This window comes from Pelodiscus sinensis, chromosome 6 (genome assembly GCF_052426305.1).
Source record: "Pelodiscus sinensis isolate ZL-2025 chromosome 6, ASM5242630v1, whole genome shotgun sequence".
Classification (NCBI taxonomy): domain Eukaryota; kingdom Metazoa; phylum Chordata; order Testudines; family Trionychidae; genus Pelodiscus; species Pelodiscus sinensis.
Genome location: NC_143057.1, coordinates 46,311,220 through 46,329,240, shown reverse-complemented (window position 1 = coordinate 46,329,240; position 18,021 = coordinate 46,311,220). Strand labels below are relative to the sequence as shown.

General features: G+C 37.7%; 1 protein-coding gene across 1 annotated transcript in view; it reads left to right on the top strand.

Moving 5' to 3' along the window:
- CNTNAP4 (contactin associated protein family member 4) overlaps positions 1–18,021 on the top strand; it is a 304,206-nt gene that overhangs the window by 233,258 nt on the left and 52,927 nt on the right. The window contains exons 14-15 of the mRNA XM_075931856.2: positions 5,552–5,708; positions 9,697–9,824. Of these exons, the coding sequence (XP_075787971.2) occupies positions 5,552–5,708; positions 9,697–9,824 (285 nt within the window). The remainder of the gene's footprint in view (positions 1–5,551; positions 5,709–9,696; positions 9,825–18,021) is intronic.

Here is an 18,021-nt window from a genome sequence, read left to right as displayed (position 1 = left end):
TAATAATTAGGTGGCATGTTCAAGTTTTACTTTAGTTCTCACTAGATAGAATACAATCCATTGAGTTGATTTTAATTTTGAAAATGTGTTCTAAATGTTAAAAAAAACTTGAAAAGAGATTGTTCATTGTTCTTATATAGATGTTTCAAATCAAGTCTCAATTGTCTTCTCTGTCAGAAAATCTGAGAGGCAAATAGTCCTCTTAAAAATTGCAAGGCTCATGTCACAGACTTCACATGCCATTCTCCTATAACGCGGTTTACTGGTGCTACAGCAGAAAACAGGACATTCTTCCATGCTCTGTGAGCTCTACTTCTCTTAGCAGAATGGCTGTCAAGAGCTAAGCAAACACATTAGCTCTCGCCTTCCTTCATTCTGCCTTTCCTTCAAAGAGGTCATGGAATGCAATGAATTTCTTCTGAGAGAAGCATTAACTCTCAGGAGAATTGCTACTTAGAAATCTACCAGGCTTACAGGTGAACCCACTGCAAAGTAGGTTGCTTCTCTGACTCTGCCCCTCCTTTCCTGCCAAACCTCTTTCTGACCTACAGACTCCCTGTACCTTGATATTTATAGGCATCTGACTTAGCATGTGTTTTACATGAATACTTCTATGATACTCCCTGGGGAGTACAGTACAAAGTTCCTTATCTTAACTTAGAATCTCTTCTTGATCAAATGGCCAAACATACCTAATCTGGTGTCAAATTACCCAAAAGGTACCCCTCATTCACACAAATGAATTACCACTGACATCAGGGGGAATGAATCATATTGAAGGATTGAATGCAGGATCATGCCCAGTTAAATTTCCCAAATGTCTGACTCTTAAATTTTACTTAGGATTGCTAGGATTAATAGTCATTTCAGAATTGACAGTTTTAAAGTGACTGTGAGAGATGAAAGCGTTTGCTAGACATATTTGCTGAGCAAAAATGCAAGACTGTCAGACAGGTACAAAAGGGAGAAAGAACAATCCCACTGAGACTTTAGGATTTGGAACATTAGTATTCAGAGTTGGTGAGGGTTGGGTATATATGTTTTATCAGCAAGTTAATGCAGTGAAAACATTTGGTCGTATTAAACCTTGTCTCATTTTAAATCTTTTCATGCAATAAGTGGTAAAACTAGTTGAGAAAGTGTTTTGCAGAATTGCTAGGGCTTTTTAAAATCAGTTATAACAGTGCTAACAAGAACAATACTAGATAAAGCTTCTCATGTTTCTACATAATAAACATTCACTCTATTCTGGAAAGTTCATTTTACAGGTGAGAGGCTAGGTCAGCCTCCAAATCTCTTTAGTCTCTGATTTCTGTGCTGAGATTACTATTAAAAGTTCCAGTTATCATAGTTGTTGGGGGTGATGTCGACACTAGGGATGAACAATCAGCTTCCATAATAATTTATACTTTTAGCAGGGGGTTGGACTTGACAACCCTCTGAGGTCTCTTCCAACGCTATACTGTAATTCTATGATACTTTGCCCTTCCTTCACTTTTGCGTTCAGGGAGAAGACTGTTTTAAAGATATTTCTAATATCCTGGGAAACAGAAAGTAACAGGAATACAGTGAGAAAGTCCATTCTCTTGGGCCCCATCTTAATGGTTGCCTCAGTTTGAGTCAAAGAAGTATGCAGAGGGTGAATGTAACCCATGAATCCTCTCTGTAACTTAAGGATGCCAGTATGTAAAGTGTTTCAACAATGGACTCTCTAATAGAAGACAGACACACTTTTAACCCACTATCTGCATCTAGACTTTTGCAGTCCAGGTTTGTGGACACACAGTATTTGGATAGGTTAAAGAAGAATACAAACTTTTAAATGCTTATCTTAAATAAGCTCTGAACCTTTTGAGTTGTACAAATCAATACTGATAAAGAAATAGAATTAGTGACTATAAAGCCCTGTTCCCTGCTTGTGTTCTTATCCCGAGGAGTCACTCCCTGGCCAGGTCAGAGTCTGCATGCAAGACCTGGATAGTGCATGTTGCTGGCTGCTTGCAGGTGATATGAAGTGCCCAGCTAATGGGACAAGTGCTGGGAGCAGCACAGTCTGTATGGCCCAGGAGTCATGCTGGAATGGGTGAGTTAGGTCACTGTGGGGAGCTCGAGTTCCTCCACCTTCCCTGGGCAGCATGCCTGGGTAGGTGGGGACGAGGGCCAGAGGCTGTTGTCAAGACATCTGACTGTCAGCTCGCTCATTTAAGACAGGCAGAATGCCACAAGCACTTGAAGAGTTTGGTCCCTAAGGACAGTATTAGCAGGATAGAGCACTAGTCAGTCACTGCTTTGGCATGTTATCATCCTAGTCCTCTGACTAACCACTGCCCTTTTGAAACTTTCCGTCAGTTTCTTGTTAGCTATAGTCAGCAGAGAACCTTCTTATCTGAGCTGTGGTTCTCTGGTTGCTGTTTAGCTTTTTCCCCCGGATTTTTATCTACAGAGAACATCTCTTTTGTCAAGTATATTTCTACTGCAGAACAGTGTGAGGATAATGACTCTTGCGGGAGGATCTCAGATTTCCCCAGTGTTTAGAATGTATGTTGAGAAATGAAGAAAAAATACTACACCAAACTGAAAATATAGGGGGAGTTTTAGGCAGGCAAAATTCAGTCAACCTGATTGCACTTTTAGTATATATCAAATTAATTATTTCTCTTGCACCTAGCGTATGATGTTTTGAGATCTTCATCTAACATTGTCCTAATAAAACACAATAAAATATAAGGCTTTGCAATTCAAATAGCTATGCTATCAAATTGTTCACATAATTTTACCCCTCCCAATACTGTGGTCCATAATCTCCACTGGGCACTTCTGACAAGTGCACCATTTCATGAGAGTTTTATATAAAATAACTTGGGCCACACATTATAAAAAGAAATTTTTATTGGAACAAATCTTAAGAATGCACTTCACTCAGTCTTCCTGATGCAGAGCATATAAATGATTCTATTAAAGAAGTGCTATTCTAATAGTGTTGTGTGTTCATTTTGAAGAAGCTGCCTCAAGTCCTTTTTCCCTCCCATTTTGATTAGCAATATTCACTGCCAAAACAGAGCTAACAACCTTGACTAATCACTATGATCCTAACTATATTGCTCTCATGCTAGCATATAAACAAATGTGTCAGGATTGCTTTCAAGTCAGTTCAAGAGCAGGAACTTTCAGTCACAACTACAGGACTAGAGTTTCTGAGCTGTCGAAACAGAAGAAATATCCTGGTTTTATGTATGTTTGTTTTGTTTATTTTTAAAGTGATGTCTCATAAATAATGTATAAAATGTTCTCTAGCTTTTCTTCTGTCCATGATGGGCTGTGAACAAAATATTGATACTAGACTTTGTTGTCACTGAGCATGTCTGACTTTCCTAGAAACTTTTCACACTGTTTTTAAGGTCTGATGGGCTCGCAGCTGTGTGGTAATGAATTCAGTCAATATATTTACAACCTGAGAGCTTGTAAGCGTAGCAAAGGTATTCTCTTACAGTGAGTTATAATAAGCCATGGCTGTTGCAAGTGAAGCTGAAGCTGTATTAAGTGCCAGTCTTGGTGTGAGGGGTCCACTACTGAAAGCTTCAGAGCTCCAAGAAACCAAGTGCCTCTATAAGGCCAGGTCTACACCAGTGTTCAGTCAGCTCTGTGCACAGAGCCCTGAGCCGCTGACTGGGTGGGGCTGATTAATCACCTGTGAAGCTGTGCTGACTTGCAGCTTAGGGGGAACACTGGTCTACACTAGAGGAGAAAGATGACCTAAAATACACAACTCAAGCTATATGAATAGGGTAACTGGAGTCGACCTAACTTATGTCATATTTTTTCAGCGTCCTCACTGCAGGATGTAAATGGGGAAAACTCTCCTATCTGCTTGCCTTATTCCTTGTTATCTGGTGGAGTACCAGAATAGAAAAGATCATGATCTGTGGTCAAATTAGTGGTTCCTTACCAATGTTCCCTCTAAGGCTGTCTACACACTGGCATGAATTTCCGGAACTGCTTAAAACGGAATACTATTCCGTTTTCAGTTTTTCCGGAAAAGGAGTGTCTACATTGGCAGGCTGCTTTTCCGGAAAAGCCCTTTTTCCGGAAAAGCGTCTGTGGCCAATGTAGACGCGCTTTTCCGGAAAAGAGTCCCGATTGCCATTTTTGTGATCGGGACTTTTTTCCGGAAAAGACTACTGGGCTGTCTACACTGTTCCGGAATAAGGACTTATGCCCGAGCGGGAGCAGAATAGTTTTTCCGGAATAGCGGCTGATTTTGTACAGTAGAGCATCGTTGCTTTTCCGGAAATTCAATGGCCAGTGTAGACAGCTCGCAGCTTATTCTGGAAAAGTGGCTGATTTTCCGGAATAAGTGGCCCAGTGTAGACACAGCCCTCGTGTTTCCATACATGTGTGGAATAATTTTTATGTGCACCACGGCTTGTGCAGGTATACACCACCAGTAGAAACACATGCTGTTGGCTCTGGACATTGTGGATGCTCTGTTAACTATATGGGCGGCATTTGAATCTCTTCTGGGCACCCACACAAGTGCCCAGCTTACAGAGAACACTGATCTTTACTACACCCTGTCACCAAAATGTTGATCTCCGAGTAAGTGGAGGCAAACCGTTAGCCACCATACCATTAGGCACCATACAATAAGCACTTGACTCCTTTCATACCCTGACTTTGCATTCATTTCATCTTTTACCTTTCTTCACTCTCATTTAAGATGGATTACCTTCATGCTTCACATCCTTTAGCAATTATCTTTTTCTGTATATTTTGTGCTTTTACTGCTCTGGTTATTTGTCAGCATTTTGAAACTTAATGTGCAGTTCTGTAGAATTAAGAACACATCCCGCTCTATCATTTTACTCTAATCAGTGTTGAATGGGTGAACTGCTCACAGATGTAGTAGGCTCTGAGAAACTTTGCTGTTAGTCACTGGGTACATCAACGGGGTTATGGAGCACAAATTTTAACATGGTTTCAGCAGTCTCAGACTGCATAAATTCTGCAGCTTTTGTGCATGATCTAGCTCATGACTGCTGACATTTCTGATTCTCCCTGCTCAGTAGAACTAAGCTAGGTGCTTAATATGCAGCAAAGGTGTATTTAGTATTCTCAGTAATAAAATGAGTCAATTTATGCTTTTTACTCTTCTCATTTCTTCACTGGTATTTTCATGATCTCAAATTGATCTTTGCTTCAGAGTATAAATTAACTTGATTTTTAGGGCATCTCTTTTTTCATGTGCTATTTTTTTAAAAAAGTACGTAAATGGACTGCTTAAGATAAATGATTCTAATATCATGCCTGACTGAGCTAGGGACTACCAGATCTCTTTTCCTTTCATACAAGCAAAAAGCTGTGACTATCATTTAATCCTTGATAATGAAATATTAAAATGAATAATTGGTTAGCATTTGTAAAGAAATGTGGTCATTTATTTTTAAATTGAGGGGTTTTTTACCATTATGCTTGGAAATTTGTTTGGGTGAGGGAAATTGGGAGGAGCAGGAACTGGGATTAGGTATTAATTTTCCTCTCATTTGTCTTTTAGATGGGATGCCATTGAGCTGGTGGGTTGGAAGAACCAATGAAACACAGACTTACTGGGGAGGATCTTTGCCTGATGTTCAAAAGTGTGCTTGTGGATTAGAGGGGAACTGCATTGATTCTCAGCATTACTGCAACTGCAATGCCGACAGAAATGAATGGTGATTTTTTGTACTGTTTGCTTGTGCTCAATTCTTTGCTGTTGAAAAGCAAACTCAAAAATTATATAGGGTTTTGCAGTTATGGATTACCAGTCCTATTAGGAAAACCCCACAAACCTATAATATATGCTGCTACCACCTGATCAAAATATTATTTCTCACCATAATTAGCTAAATTGAGGGGCAAATATTTTGCTGTGATTTCCTGTATTTAGTTGCCATTTTGGGATGTTATAATTTTATTTTTAGACTGTCTAGTTTTTATTAAATGGCTTGTTTTGCCAGTGGTTAAAGGCTTACATTTTATGTTTTCCAGTCATTGAAATATTTAAACTAACTGGATTTAAACTATGGATTAATTGAGCAAAGCATTCATTTTGCATATTGAACATTTGTATTATCTTTCTTTTCTCTATGCCTTTGAGGTCAGTAGTAGTCTTTAAGAATGTAGAGGATATCATCCTGGTGTCATTGAAGTCAATGGGAATTTTGTCACTGACTTCGGAAGAGCAGGGATTTCACAGAGTTCTGACTAGTTCCGCAGACTACAGCTGAACTCTACTTGTATTTCCCATTTGCAAATTTTTCCTCATCTAAACTGTATTTATCTTGCATTGTTGACCACCAGTTTAAATACCTTATAAATGAGAGATGAGCTGAAGCTATGAAGCTAGATCTGAATTAAAATTCGGACTTCTCCAAAATTTGGGGTAGGAGGTTTAAAGAAGTTAGGCAAATTTTAAATGGAAAAAAAATCCTGTTAATGGAAAGTTTAAGTATGTTTAATCTGTACAAAACATATGTACTGAGCAGGTAATGCTTGTACACAAATTTGTTATAATTATGCTTGTATACATAGTGTGTGAACATATACATTGTTGCTGACACCTTCATACTTTTCACACATATGGGAGTCTGTAAAGGACCATGAAGTTTCATTCTTACAACAATTTGGCCAAATGACCTACTGAAGTCAGTGAACAGCTGCTTCTTTCCAGCATATTTTAAAAGGAAACCTTTTATTTGGATATCTAAATGTAAATTTAGGAACTAACTTAAGGCACTCAATTCTGAAGATCTTATCCTGGACACATTATTGCTAAGGTCTTTTATTTTAATGGCATTTTTAAAGTTGAACACAACAGAATTTTCAAAAATTCCTAATGAATTTGAGATCTTCAATTTTTTTATTCCCAGACTGAAACAACATAGAGGCCTGATTTTCAGAAGTGCCACCTGAGATTCAAACCAGAAGATGATGGACTGAAGTCAAATAGCTAAAATTTAAGGCAACCAAAATTGCTAGTCACTTCTGAATATCTCGACCAAAATGTTTATGTTAGGAAGGAAATATACTATAGAAAATTTCAAAGGGTCTCATTTTTCTAGAGTGCTATGAATGAGGCATGGTAAACGTTGAATGTACAAGTTCTATCTTGTACAAGAGAACATGGGTGTGGTCCCTCATGGAATTGAGATTGAGAATGTGATAGAGAGAAAGTGTCCATACTTTTGCTGTATAAAATATGGATTCATGGATCCCATTGTCAAAATAGGCACTCAGCCCTCCTTCAGATGAACAACTAGTGGACTGGTTTAAGAATTTTACTCATCCAAACAGGGGGAGCTGGTTAGGAAAGTTGTCAGATGCAGAAATGAAAACACAATAAAGAGTCACAGATGTGTACAAGTTCTATAGGTTTACAAATGTACTTAAAACACAAAGAGTGTGCATCTTCAGTGAATTCCTCCAAAGGTAATATCTGCCTATTTTCTCTCTATTACAAAACTTAAACAAATGCATAGAGGACTTAAGTGTTTCCCTATTACTCTACTGTATAAAAATATAGAGAAGTTATGGTTCTCTAGCTGCCAAGTAAATATAAATAAGTAAACACATTTTTTTAGACTGGAATTTGAGTGGTCCCTAATATCAGAAATATATTTTGGCTCACTTTAGGCACACGCATTCCCTGCTCACATTCATAAGTCCCTGCCATTTGTGTGCTATACACAAGAAAAAATAGATACAGACTGGGACCATGCATGTGTCTATTTTAACCACTGAGCATAATTTACAGAAGTATATTAAAATACATTGTCAGTATATGAAAATGTACATTATGTATCTGAATCTTTTACTTACAGTGCAATATTTACATGTTCACTTGATCCAGAAGAATAAATGATTAAAAAAAAAACAAATAAAACCCAGAATTTCTCCCAGTGCCTCTTTTGGGCACATAGAGGTATGGCTATATCTGAAATAGTTTTGCTCTATTATGCAGGAACTAGGGAACTGTCAAGCATCCAAAATTCAATCACCCAAATTGATATCTATGAAAATCTCAACTTTGGGGAGAAACACCGTGGCACTATAGATTACTGACCATAGCAATAAGTGCTCCTGGCTTTCAGTCTATGTTCTTTTTGTGTGTCATTGGGCAAGTCAAAACTCTGAATTTATTTCTACATGCATAACATAGAGGTAATTGTATTTATGCCACAAGTGAATACGTCTCATAAAGTTCTAGCTAAGTATCAAGTTGTATTTAGTGCACTGCAGTCATCGTCTAGGTATCCTGAAAGAGAGACAGAAGACACTGGATATAGATTTTAATCAAGCTGCAACTTTATTTTATAGATATTGTCAGCAGTTAACTAGTAGAGAAAGTGTACAATGCAGGCAAATTCGTGTTTATTCAAATCATTATCCAGGGCTTCCAACAATAATAATAAAGATGTAGCCGTGTTAGTCTGGTCTAACTGAAACAAAAGACAGGACTATGCAGCACTTTAAAGACTAACAAGATGGTTTATTAGGTGATGAGTTTTCATAGGCCAGACCCACTTCCTCAGATCAAATTGTGGAAGAAAATTGGCATGACCTTTGGTATAAATGGTCATGCCAATTTTCTTCCACAATTTGATCTGAGGAAGTGGGTCTGGCCTATGAAAGCTCATCACCTAATAAACCATCTTGTTAGTCTTTAAAGTGCTGCATAGTCCTGTCTTTTGTTGTAGCAAAGAATGCTTCACAGTGCATCCCATTGGTCCTACCTGTGGTTGTCTCTGATCTCTCTCTCTGTCAGTTAAGGTAGAAATTAGAATTATGCTATTTGTCGGGATATTTTATTGGTAAATTAGCAATGGATCAAAGGGTTGAATTTTCAAAAGAGATCATCGCTGATCTAACTGCTCCTATCAAGTTCAGTAGGAACAAAGTTAGGCCAGTACTGAATCCTTATGAAACCCAAAGATCTATTACTGCGCCTATCTAAATTATTTGACAAATAGCTTAGGTATTTTTCTATTAACCTACCTAATGTTAAAAAAATCTACTGATTTTCTGTCCTTTACTCAAACAACTAGATTGCCTCTCTCCCCCTGAAGAATTTAAGCAATATATATTGGTCTTTTCTGTACTCTGCATGCTTGGTTCTGTTTTGCTTTTTGAGATTTATATTTTGGTGTGGTTTTTTTAACTGTATAAAATTAAATAGAAGGGAATGTTCTGGTTAAAAAATTAAATATTGAGACTACGGTTTTTAATCATTTTGACAAACTATAATAAGTTAGATATGCTGCTTTTTCTAGGAGGCAAAATTACTGACATGTGAAAGTACATCTGAGGTTTAGGAAGGCAGCTTTAATACCTAATTATGTTGAAAATAAAATATCTTGCTTCTGCAGATGATCACAACCCTAAGCCTGCCCACTTGATTCTGTGATCTCATGTAGGCCTTCAATAGATTTAAATGGTCTTATAGATTATGAGATCAATACAGAAGTATTTGTAAGTATGTTCCCATTTATTCACAATCCCCTGGCTTACCTGAACAATAGAGCTGTAACTTTTGAAAATGTAGTTCTAAATCTAGAGGGGTGGAGGGTTAGTTAAATGAATCCATTATAAGGACAATATATTTCTCTTATGTGACTATTACTCAGAAACATTTAGAAGGTGTTTGTTTCTAATTTTTTTTAGGACTAATGATACTGGATTCCTCTCTTATAAAGACCATCTACCAGTAACTGAAATTGTTATCACGGATACAGACCGACCAAATTCTGAAGCAGCTTACAAGCTTGGGCCTTTGCTTTGTCGAGGTGACAGTAAGTAACAGAATGCAAAGTACAAATAATTCACTACTGTTTTACACACCATGTGTTCAGCTGTCTAAAAGGTATTTAAAGATCAGCCAGTTGTTAATGGCTAATTTAATAGGAAATGAGGGAGAGAGTGACAGGATCTTCAAGCAGAGCTGTGTCAATAACTGATTGTTCAGTTTGCTGGCAGTTCTGAAAAATATAAATAATTGTATATTTAATGCAAATGGCATGATCTGAATGTTTTAAATGCTTTGATTTTTTTTTATATGAACAAGTTGGTGAAATAGGCCTGAACTTATAGAATGTTTTGGTGCTGCCAAATCTGCATTCATTCACTTCAGAAATATTTTGGATGACAAAAAATCAACCTAACTTTATCTTCAAAGAAACATAATGCATTTAAAATTGGATATTACACATATGAGGAAGTAGATAAGAGGTAATGACAGATCTAGTTTGAATAATTTGTATGAAGACCATGTGACTCGTGGGTTTTTGTGCTATGTTGTTCAATTTTTTTGTTAAAGCATGACAATGCAGAAATGTTTAAGATGTGCTACAATGTTGTGGGAGAAATATGCCCTTTTCAGGACTTGCAGACCTCTAATTTACCCCAATTTTTTTATCTGCTCTCTTCATATCATAATATATATGCCCTTAGATACTATGAGTACTTCTCTCAAATGGGTAAGGGTGAGGCTGAGTAATTGTGCTAAGGATTTTTCTGTCCCAAACTAGTCATACCAGGGTTCTACATCAGAGTAGGATCACTAGTCAGTGAAATTTTTCAGTCGGGATATTAAAAAGAATGAATCTAAAGGTTGCTCTTTAACAATTGATTTTCTGGGGAATAATGAACAGCCATGACCTATAAGAATATTATTTTCACTGACCATACTAAGACTAGGACATAGTCTTACCTTATACTTGAACACAATTTTCTATATATTGTAGTGTGTTAAATTTGATATCAGATAAAAATGACTAAATAAGGCTATAAGGGCACACAGATTAATGAAAAACCTTCTGTAAAATACAAACAGCACACATTTTAGATTAGTGGAAAAATATTAGAATTACTATTTAATTAAAACTAAAAGAATAATGAAGAGCACCAGTAAGATATTCGCTAATACTCAATGGCAAACATCAAAGACACTCTAATTGTAAGCATTGAAGTAACATTTATATGTTCTACCTTTGGGCAGGAGAATAACACAAATAAGGTCTCATGGCAAATATTGATTTCTCCGAAGTGCTGTCGAACAAGGAAAAATAGATATTCTTGGACTCACATACATTGTTTGGGTACTCACCAAGGAGATTATTGCTTCTTTCTTGCATCCACCACTACCAAACACTAAATTATGTGATTTCACTTCAAAGAGGATATCCTCTTATTTGCTTATATTCTTTACCGCCTTTTTAACAGACAAAAATTTGTAGCATCATAATTGCTCACTGGTGAGGGAGGATGTTTACTTTCGTTCCTGATCCGTATATAGCCTCCATTCAAAAGATGGAAAGTTGTGAAATCTCATTGTCCAATAATCTGTCTATATTATACATATATGACAAATAACTGTTTATGGCAAATATCAAAATAAAAAAGATGTTAATAGTGCACTGAATTGACTTAAATAGTGTGTTTAGCTCAATCTCTCAAGTATACATTAGGATGAACTAAAATATGTAATACATTTGTGCCAATTTTACCAAATTGTTTTAGTTAAAAAAAAGTGAATACATTTTGTTTTGATGTTTTTAAATAAAGTATTGTTTTCCATTCAAAATTACTTCTCATTTTAAAAATGTATTTTAATTTTTATTACAAATTTTTAAAAGCTCAAAAATTAAGCAAATTTCTGGTTGAATGATACAATTAACGTGACCTGAAGAGAATTTATTTTTCAACTTTTCATTCCTTGAGTTTATTTAAAAAAAAACCAAACTTTAGCTTTTTGATTCCACAGAACATTTTGATGAAAAAACTAGAATAATACAAAATCAACAATACTCACATAAAATGAATTACAAACTAGCAAACTCACGAGCAATGTTCCCTGAGCACTTCAGCAGCTGCCCAGTTGCACTTCCTCAGAACTTCTGAGGAACAAATCCGGACAAAGGGTGGGCTTTTGAGGTTGTTTATTAGTAAAGATTCTTAGGGGTAAGGTGATACACATACACATCGCATTCTTGCTGACAATTTGGAAGAAGGCTACAAATGTAGTGCAGATTACTTTTGATTTCGCTGGTGGCTGGAGTGCTGCTGGCCAGGCATCAGCTTCCTTTGGGAAGATCTTCGGTTCTTTGGGAGATCTCTTCGGATCTGCAGGAGGCTTCACTTCTCTGGGCCAGACCCAGGATTCTGCTCTGATATTACATTTTGTCTGAGAGAGAGAGATTCTTCTGGATGCTTCTCTATTAATTTATCTGTTTGCAGGGTCTTTGACTGCCTTAAAAGGTTACAGATCCTAAAATGCCTTTGATTGGGTATTTCTCATTCACACCTCATAAACATTCCACAGCTTACATACATATTCAAAACAATATGGTTTCTAGTCAAAGTTGGGCCTCATCATGGCCTTGAGTACCAGAAACCTCCCATAAATTGGATTGTTTGGCATACTAAAAGGCCTAACATATATACTATGGGTTAACATACTAAAGACATGATACAGAGGTTAACATAAATTGTAACTAAGAGAGGTAGGAGAAAGGGGAAAGCAGAGGAGTATGTACAGTCATCTAGATGCCAGTAGAGGGGGGGAGGTTCATGTCCGACTGGCTACACCTAGGAGAGATTCAAATGCCACCCAGCGGATTAGCAGAGTACACACAGCACCTACAGCTGGCTGCATGTATTTCTACTGTTGTTGTACATCCATCCACACATGTCTTGGTGCAAATGGATGGAAAAAGCTGGAGGGAACACTGCATAAATCTCAAAATATAATTGTAAATGGAAAATTATAATTAAATAAGCGTTTTTTTAACAGGATCCCACAAAGGTTGATTCTTTGCCCTAATCTATTTAACATTTTAATCAATGATCTTGAAGTAGTAAATAGTAGAGACTGAAGAGAAGTCACTTCTTAGTTCATACTCAACTGCCTCAGATGGTACAGGTCCGGAATTTGTCATTGCATTTGGTCTGTTGGTTGGTTCGTTGCTTTCCCCTACTTGAGCTGGGTACTGGTGGGGTATGTGACATGAATGCTGGTCATGCTCCCTAGGAAGGTCACGTTCTGGATCTTTGGTAAGCTGGCCCAATCAAACAATCTGTGTTTTTCATATGGGCAAATGTAAGTTGTACACCCTCCCCCAGCCAAATGAAGCAGGCTGTACTTACAGGATATGGGTCTCTGTCCTGGGAAACAGGGACTGAAAAGTGCTTGGGGATTATGCTTGATAATCAGCTGAACATGAGTTCACTGTGCAATGCTGTGGTCAAAAGGGCTATTGCAGTCTATGGTTGCATAAAAAGGAGAATCTCAAGTATAAGTAGAGAGGTTATTTTACCTCTGTATTTGCTACTAGTACAACTACAACTCTTCTGGAATACTGTGTCCAGTTCCAGGTATCTACAACTCAGGAAGAAGATTGCTAAATTCCGCAGGCTTTGGAAAAGAGCCACAAAAATGATTACAGGATTTTAAAAAAATGTTTTATAGTACAAGAAACTTGATCTGTTTAGATAAAAACATAGACGGTGAAAGAGTGATTTTTATCATAGTCATAATTACCTTTGTGTAGATTAGAAATTTGATAACATAGAGTTTGCTAATCTAACAGAGAAATGTAGAGGGTAATCCAGTGACTTCAAGATGAAGCTAGACAAAAATACAGAATAAGGTGTACATTTTTAACAGCAAGAGTAATTAATCATTGGAACAACTTAACAAAGGCTGTGATGGATTCTCCATCATTGGAACATTTTAAATCAATACTGAATATTTTTTCTAAAGAAATGCTCTAGTTCAAACAAGAATTAATTCAGGGAAGTCCCATAGTCTGTTATACAAAAGGTCAGTCTAGATTATCAAAATGGTTCCTCCTGGCTTTATAATCTATAAATCTTGTAATAGGCTACATTATATGGGAGCTGGAAGCAGATGGGCAACTGGACAGCTGTACTCACAGATGATCAAAGGCAATCATGGAATGTTAAGAGGATCAATTTAGAAGAAGCAGTTTGCAGATTTTCAATAATTCTGCCTCTTTCTCTGCTTACTGAGCTAACGGGATTTTTTGCATGTGGCACCACCAAGAGAAATGTTGGATACATGTGAAAAGAGATACAGATTTGAAGAAGACCATGCAACTTGCAGAATTTGATTATCATCCTTCCTCCCCCCCCCCCCCATTTTGATGAAGTGGGGGAAATGACTTTTCTAATGTACTTTCATGCAGGAGGCCATAATATGGCCACTTTGAAAAGGTGACTTGGAACCTTAAGGGGAGATGAACCTTAGTGCCGTGTGACAAGGTCAGCTTACTTGCCTAGGTGGAATAAATAGTAGAAGGCATTTGACCCAATTAGGCCTGGGATTGGGTCAACAAAGGCATGAAGGAGATCTATGGGGACAGTAGCAGTGGTGGCAGCCCCAAACCCCAGTCCTTTAAATAGCTGCCAGAGTATAGCAATTGCTAAGCATGGGGGCAGGGGAAGCAGCACTGAAGGCCTGCTGCCTCAGCACCACCTCTTCCAAGAGTTCAGAGCTGCCCTCCACACCCTGCTCAGGGGCCTATAGAGGCATTGCAGCCTCTTCCTGGGACATATAGAACAGGTCTGTGGAGCAGGCTAAGAATGCCATACTCTAGGAAAGAAAGCAGGAAAATGGGAGGAGCTATGCTCATTTTAGGCGGGGACAGAAGTACGTATTATCTGTAAAGGGACAAGGGGCTGGGCTCAGACTTAAACTTTGTTGTTGTTGTGTGTTCTGGTTGTTTTCTGCCACTTCAGACATTGGCAAGACATAAATTAAACCTCAGGTAAGGAACCTTGTTTTGGATACCATTTTACAAGTGGTAGTGAACATGCCCTGTGGGCAAAAAGAGACAAAACCATCTCAAGGAATGAGAGGTACTGGGAGACCTTGGTCTGTTTATGTACATATAGAAAGTAAATCAGAAAGTAGGGCAGAAGTTAAAACGGAGTGGACTAGACCAAAGCACAGCTTCACTTATAAAGACAATGCACTAAATCCTATACATCATATTCATGTTGGTAGTTTCACTGAAGTCATTTGGACTAGTCTTATAAGAATTGGCAGGATCAAAATAATAATACAGTAATGTGTACTTATGGCCAGATCCTTACCATGTTTAAGTGAAACAGAAAGCTTCTGACTTAATTAAGAGCAGCGTTTGGCTCTTCTGCACAGTGAGAGTATTGAGGGATCTCTGGGTACATGTGAAACTTAGGCTATATCTACATTACACTTCTTTTTCAGAAAAAGGTATACAAATTGCAAAGTGCAATTTGCGTACATCTTTCCGATTGTTTTTTCAGAAGAGGCTTTTCTGAAATGTGGCCCGTCTACACTGGGCCAAATTTCAGAAAAAAACTCCTCTTTTGGAAGAGCCCTTTGTCCTCATGAAATGAGGTTTACAGGGCTTCTGAAAGAGCATGTTTGCTCTTCCACAAAAAATCTCGGAAGAGAAGATGTGTTCCCTGGATGTGGCAGAGTTCCAGCTGGTATCCTGGAAAAAACTCCATAGTGTAGACATAGCCCCAATGTGTTAACATTTCTAAGCCTAGGGATGTGGATTAAATATCTTGTTCATCATCAAATAGGAAATCTGTGGCATTTTTGAGAGCAGAGCCTATATTTCCTGATAACCAGGTCTGTGCTTTAGCTAAACTCATCTGTAAGAGAGGGGTAAATTTTGTGACATACCAGGCAGAGTTTTGACTTGCCCTTCCCCTCCCCCCAGTACTCACCGTCAGGCGACATCTAGAGGAAACTATATTCCTTTTTCCAATTGATCCACACTAAAAACTGTAAATTGTTCCCCACTGGAAGCTATTTGGTTTGTTTACTGTTTTCCCTTCACTTTGATCCTTTCTGGTGTTTCACACATAAGAGTGTGTGATACAGCACTTAAAAGTATCAACAAGAGGAGCTGTTACAAATTTTTTTAAAAAAATGTGTTCTGACACCAACGTTAGACAGCTCAAGTGACTTTTTACAATTAAGAAATTGTTGTGAAGGAGTCCTTTTTGATTAGCTTTGTAGTGTTCAAAACTACTAATTTGTCTGTCATATTTTTATTCTTCTTCCTATCTTTTTATACTTTCTTTTAAAATTGGTAAGATAAAAGATGATTTGTTAATGAATGTTTTCCTTAATGGGTCTCTGAAATCTTGAAAACAAAGTATTATTTGCAATATGGATATGGGTGGTGTTTTATTTATAGCAAACAGAGATGCCTTTCTTCTGCCTTTTCTTTAGTCGTGTGAGGATTCAAGTCTTGCCGTCTCAATTAAAATGCTAAATATAGTTGATTTTTTTATTCTATGGTGTTAGTTTCAGCTTACTGAACAAGAGAGTCTGGGCCATATCCTTCAATATTGTACAATTTCTTTTGCCACACTAATTTACAGCAGCTGAGTATCTGGCTGTGTATACTTATTTATCATGGGGTTCTTTTTTGTGGTTATCCCTTTAATATCTTAATATTCATAAATACTTTATGTATCTGTTTCAGGGTTGGGATAATGCAGTAAAAAGAAAAGGAAAGATGGAGTAAGGGAGGAATAGGAAGAATTATACTTTCAACTTTGGACTTCAGTGGCACTTTCCAAATGAGGGTCTCAAAATGAGATCAGAGCTATCATAATCAAAGGAGAAGGGGAGTTTTCTACCTTTTACCTTAAAATGTTTTAGTTCACTTGGCAAATGATGAATGAGTGGCCATTATCTAATCTGTCCCCCATGCTACAGGCCCCATTGCCACTCAGATGCATATTCAAATGGTTCATTGGAGCTAACCGCATCATTTTTATGCTGGTCAATTGGTTTTTTCCTTCTAATTGCCAGCAATATTTAACCCATTTTGTGTAAATTGCTAGTATTAAATTTCCAACTGTGTTGAATTGCTGGCAAAAGCTTAGCCCAGTGTTTACAAAATAGCTAATACAAGCACTAATCATAATTGCAGTGAAGTTCAGTGTAACACAAAAAAATGGAGGCTAGGAAAAATAACCTCCAGAATGTTAGGTCGTTCGGTTTGGTTTGGTTTTTTCCCCATGGAATTATACAGATTCTTGACTGAAGTCAGGGGCCCACAACTCAAGAGAATCAAATGAAAAGCCACTTATTAACTTCCCCAGGCTTGGGCCATCTTTTAACTGCTCCAGTTCAATGGTGTAAATAATAACACTGGCCTTTTTATTGTTCTAACTTATACAGGCAGGCAATGCCTGAAGTATCTATTATGACAGCTAGGGAATGCCAGATTGCAGGGAAGCCCCCCAGCCATGGCATCTACCATAATAACAGGGAGTAACTGGCAAAGTGCCACCATGTCAGTGCTATACTACCAAAGAATCCCTGGCCACTATTATATCTTGATGCCATTGTGGAAATGGTGCTTCTCCAGATACTGCTACATACTAAATAGGAACTGTGCAGGAAAAATACCTGATGTGCACATACATAGAGGGAGTAATTAACTAATTTTTTAAGTAGAGATGTTGTGAATCTTTTCATTGCAGTTATTTTCCATCAAAAATGCCCTTTTTGCAATATTTGCAACATTTTCTACAAGAAAACTTCAATTTTTATTGAAAAAATCCATTTTTCCATTGGGATGACAAATGATCATTTGGAAGGCTCTTGTCAATTTCACTTTACTCAAACAGTCAGAAAGTGAAACTGTCAAAAGCTTTTGAGGGGTGTTGCTATGGCTGAGTGCACTCCTACTCTGTGCCTCCCTAGCTTTCAGACTCCTCCTTCATATTGGGCCAAAGAGGATGGGTACCTGGGCTCTCTGCCTTGCCAGTTCCCAGAGATGAGAAGGCTGGACAACTGGACTTTATGGCTGCTGTCCCTGGCACAAAGGCTGAGCTCTAGTTGTTCAGGTATAGCTGGAGTAGGAGACCTTAAACCAAAAAAGATACGTAGTTGTATCCCAGATTGGGGTTGGCTGTTGATTGAATGTTGACTGTATACTGGGGAAGTCTCCAAAG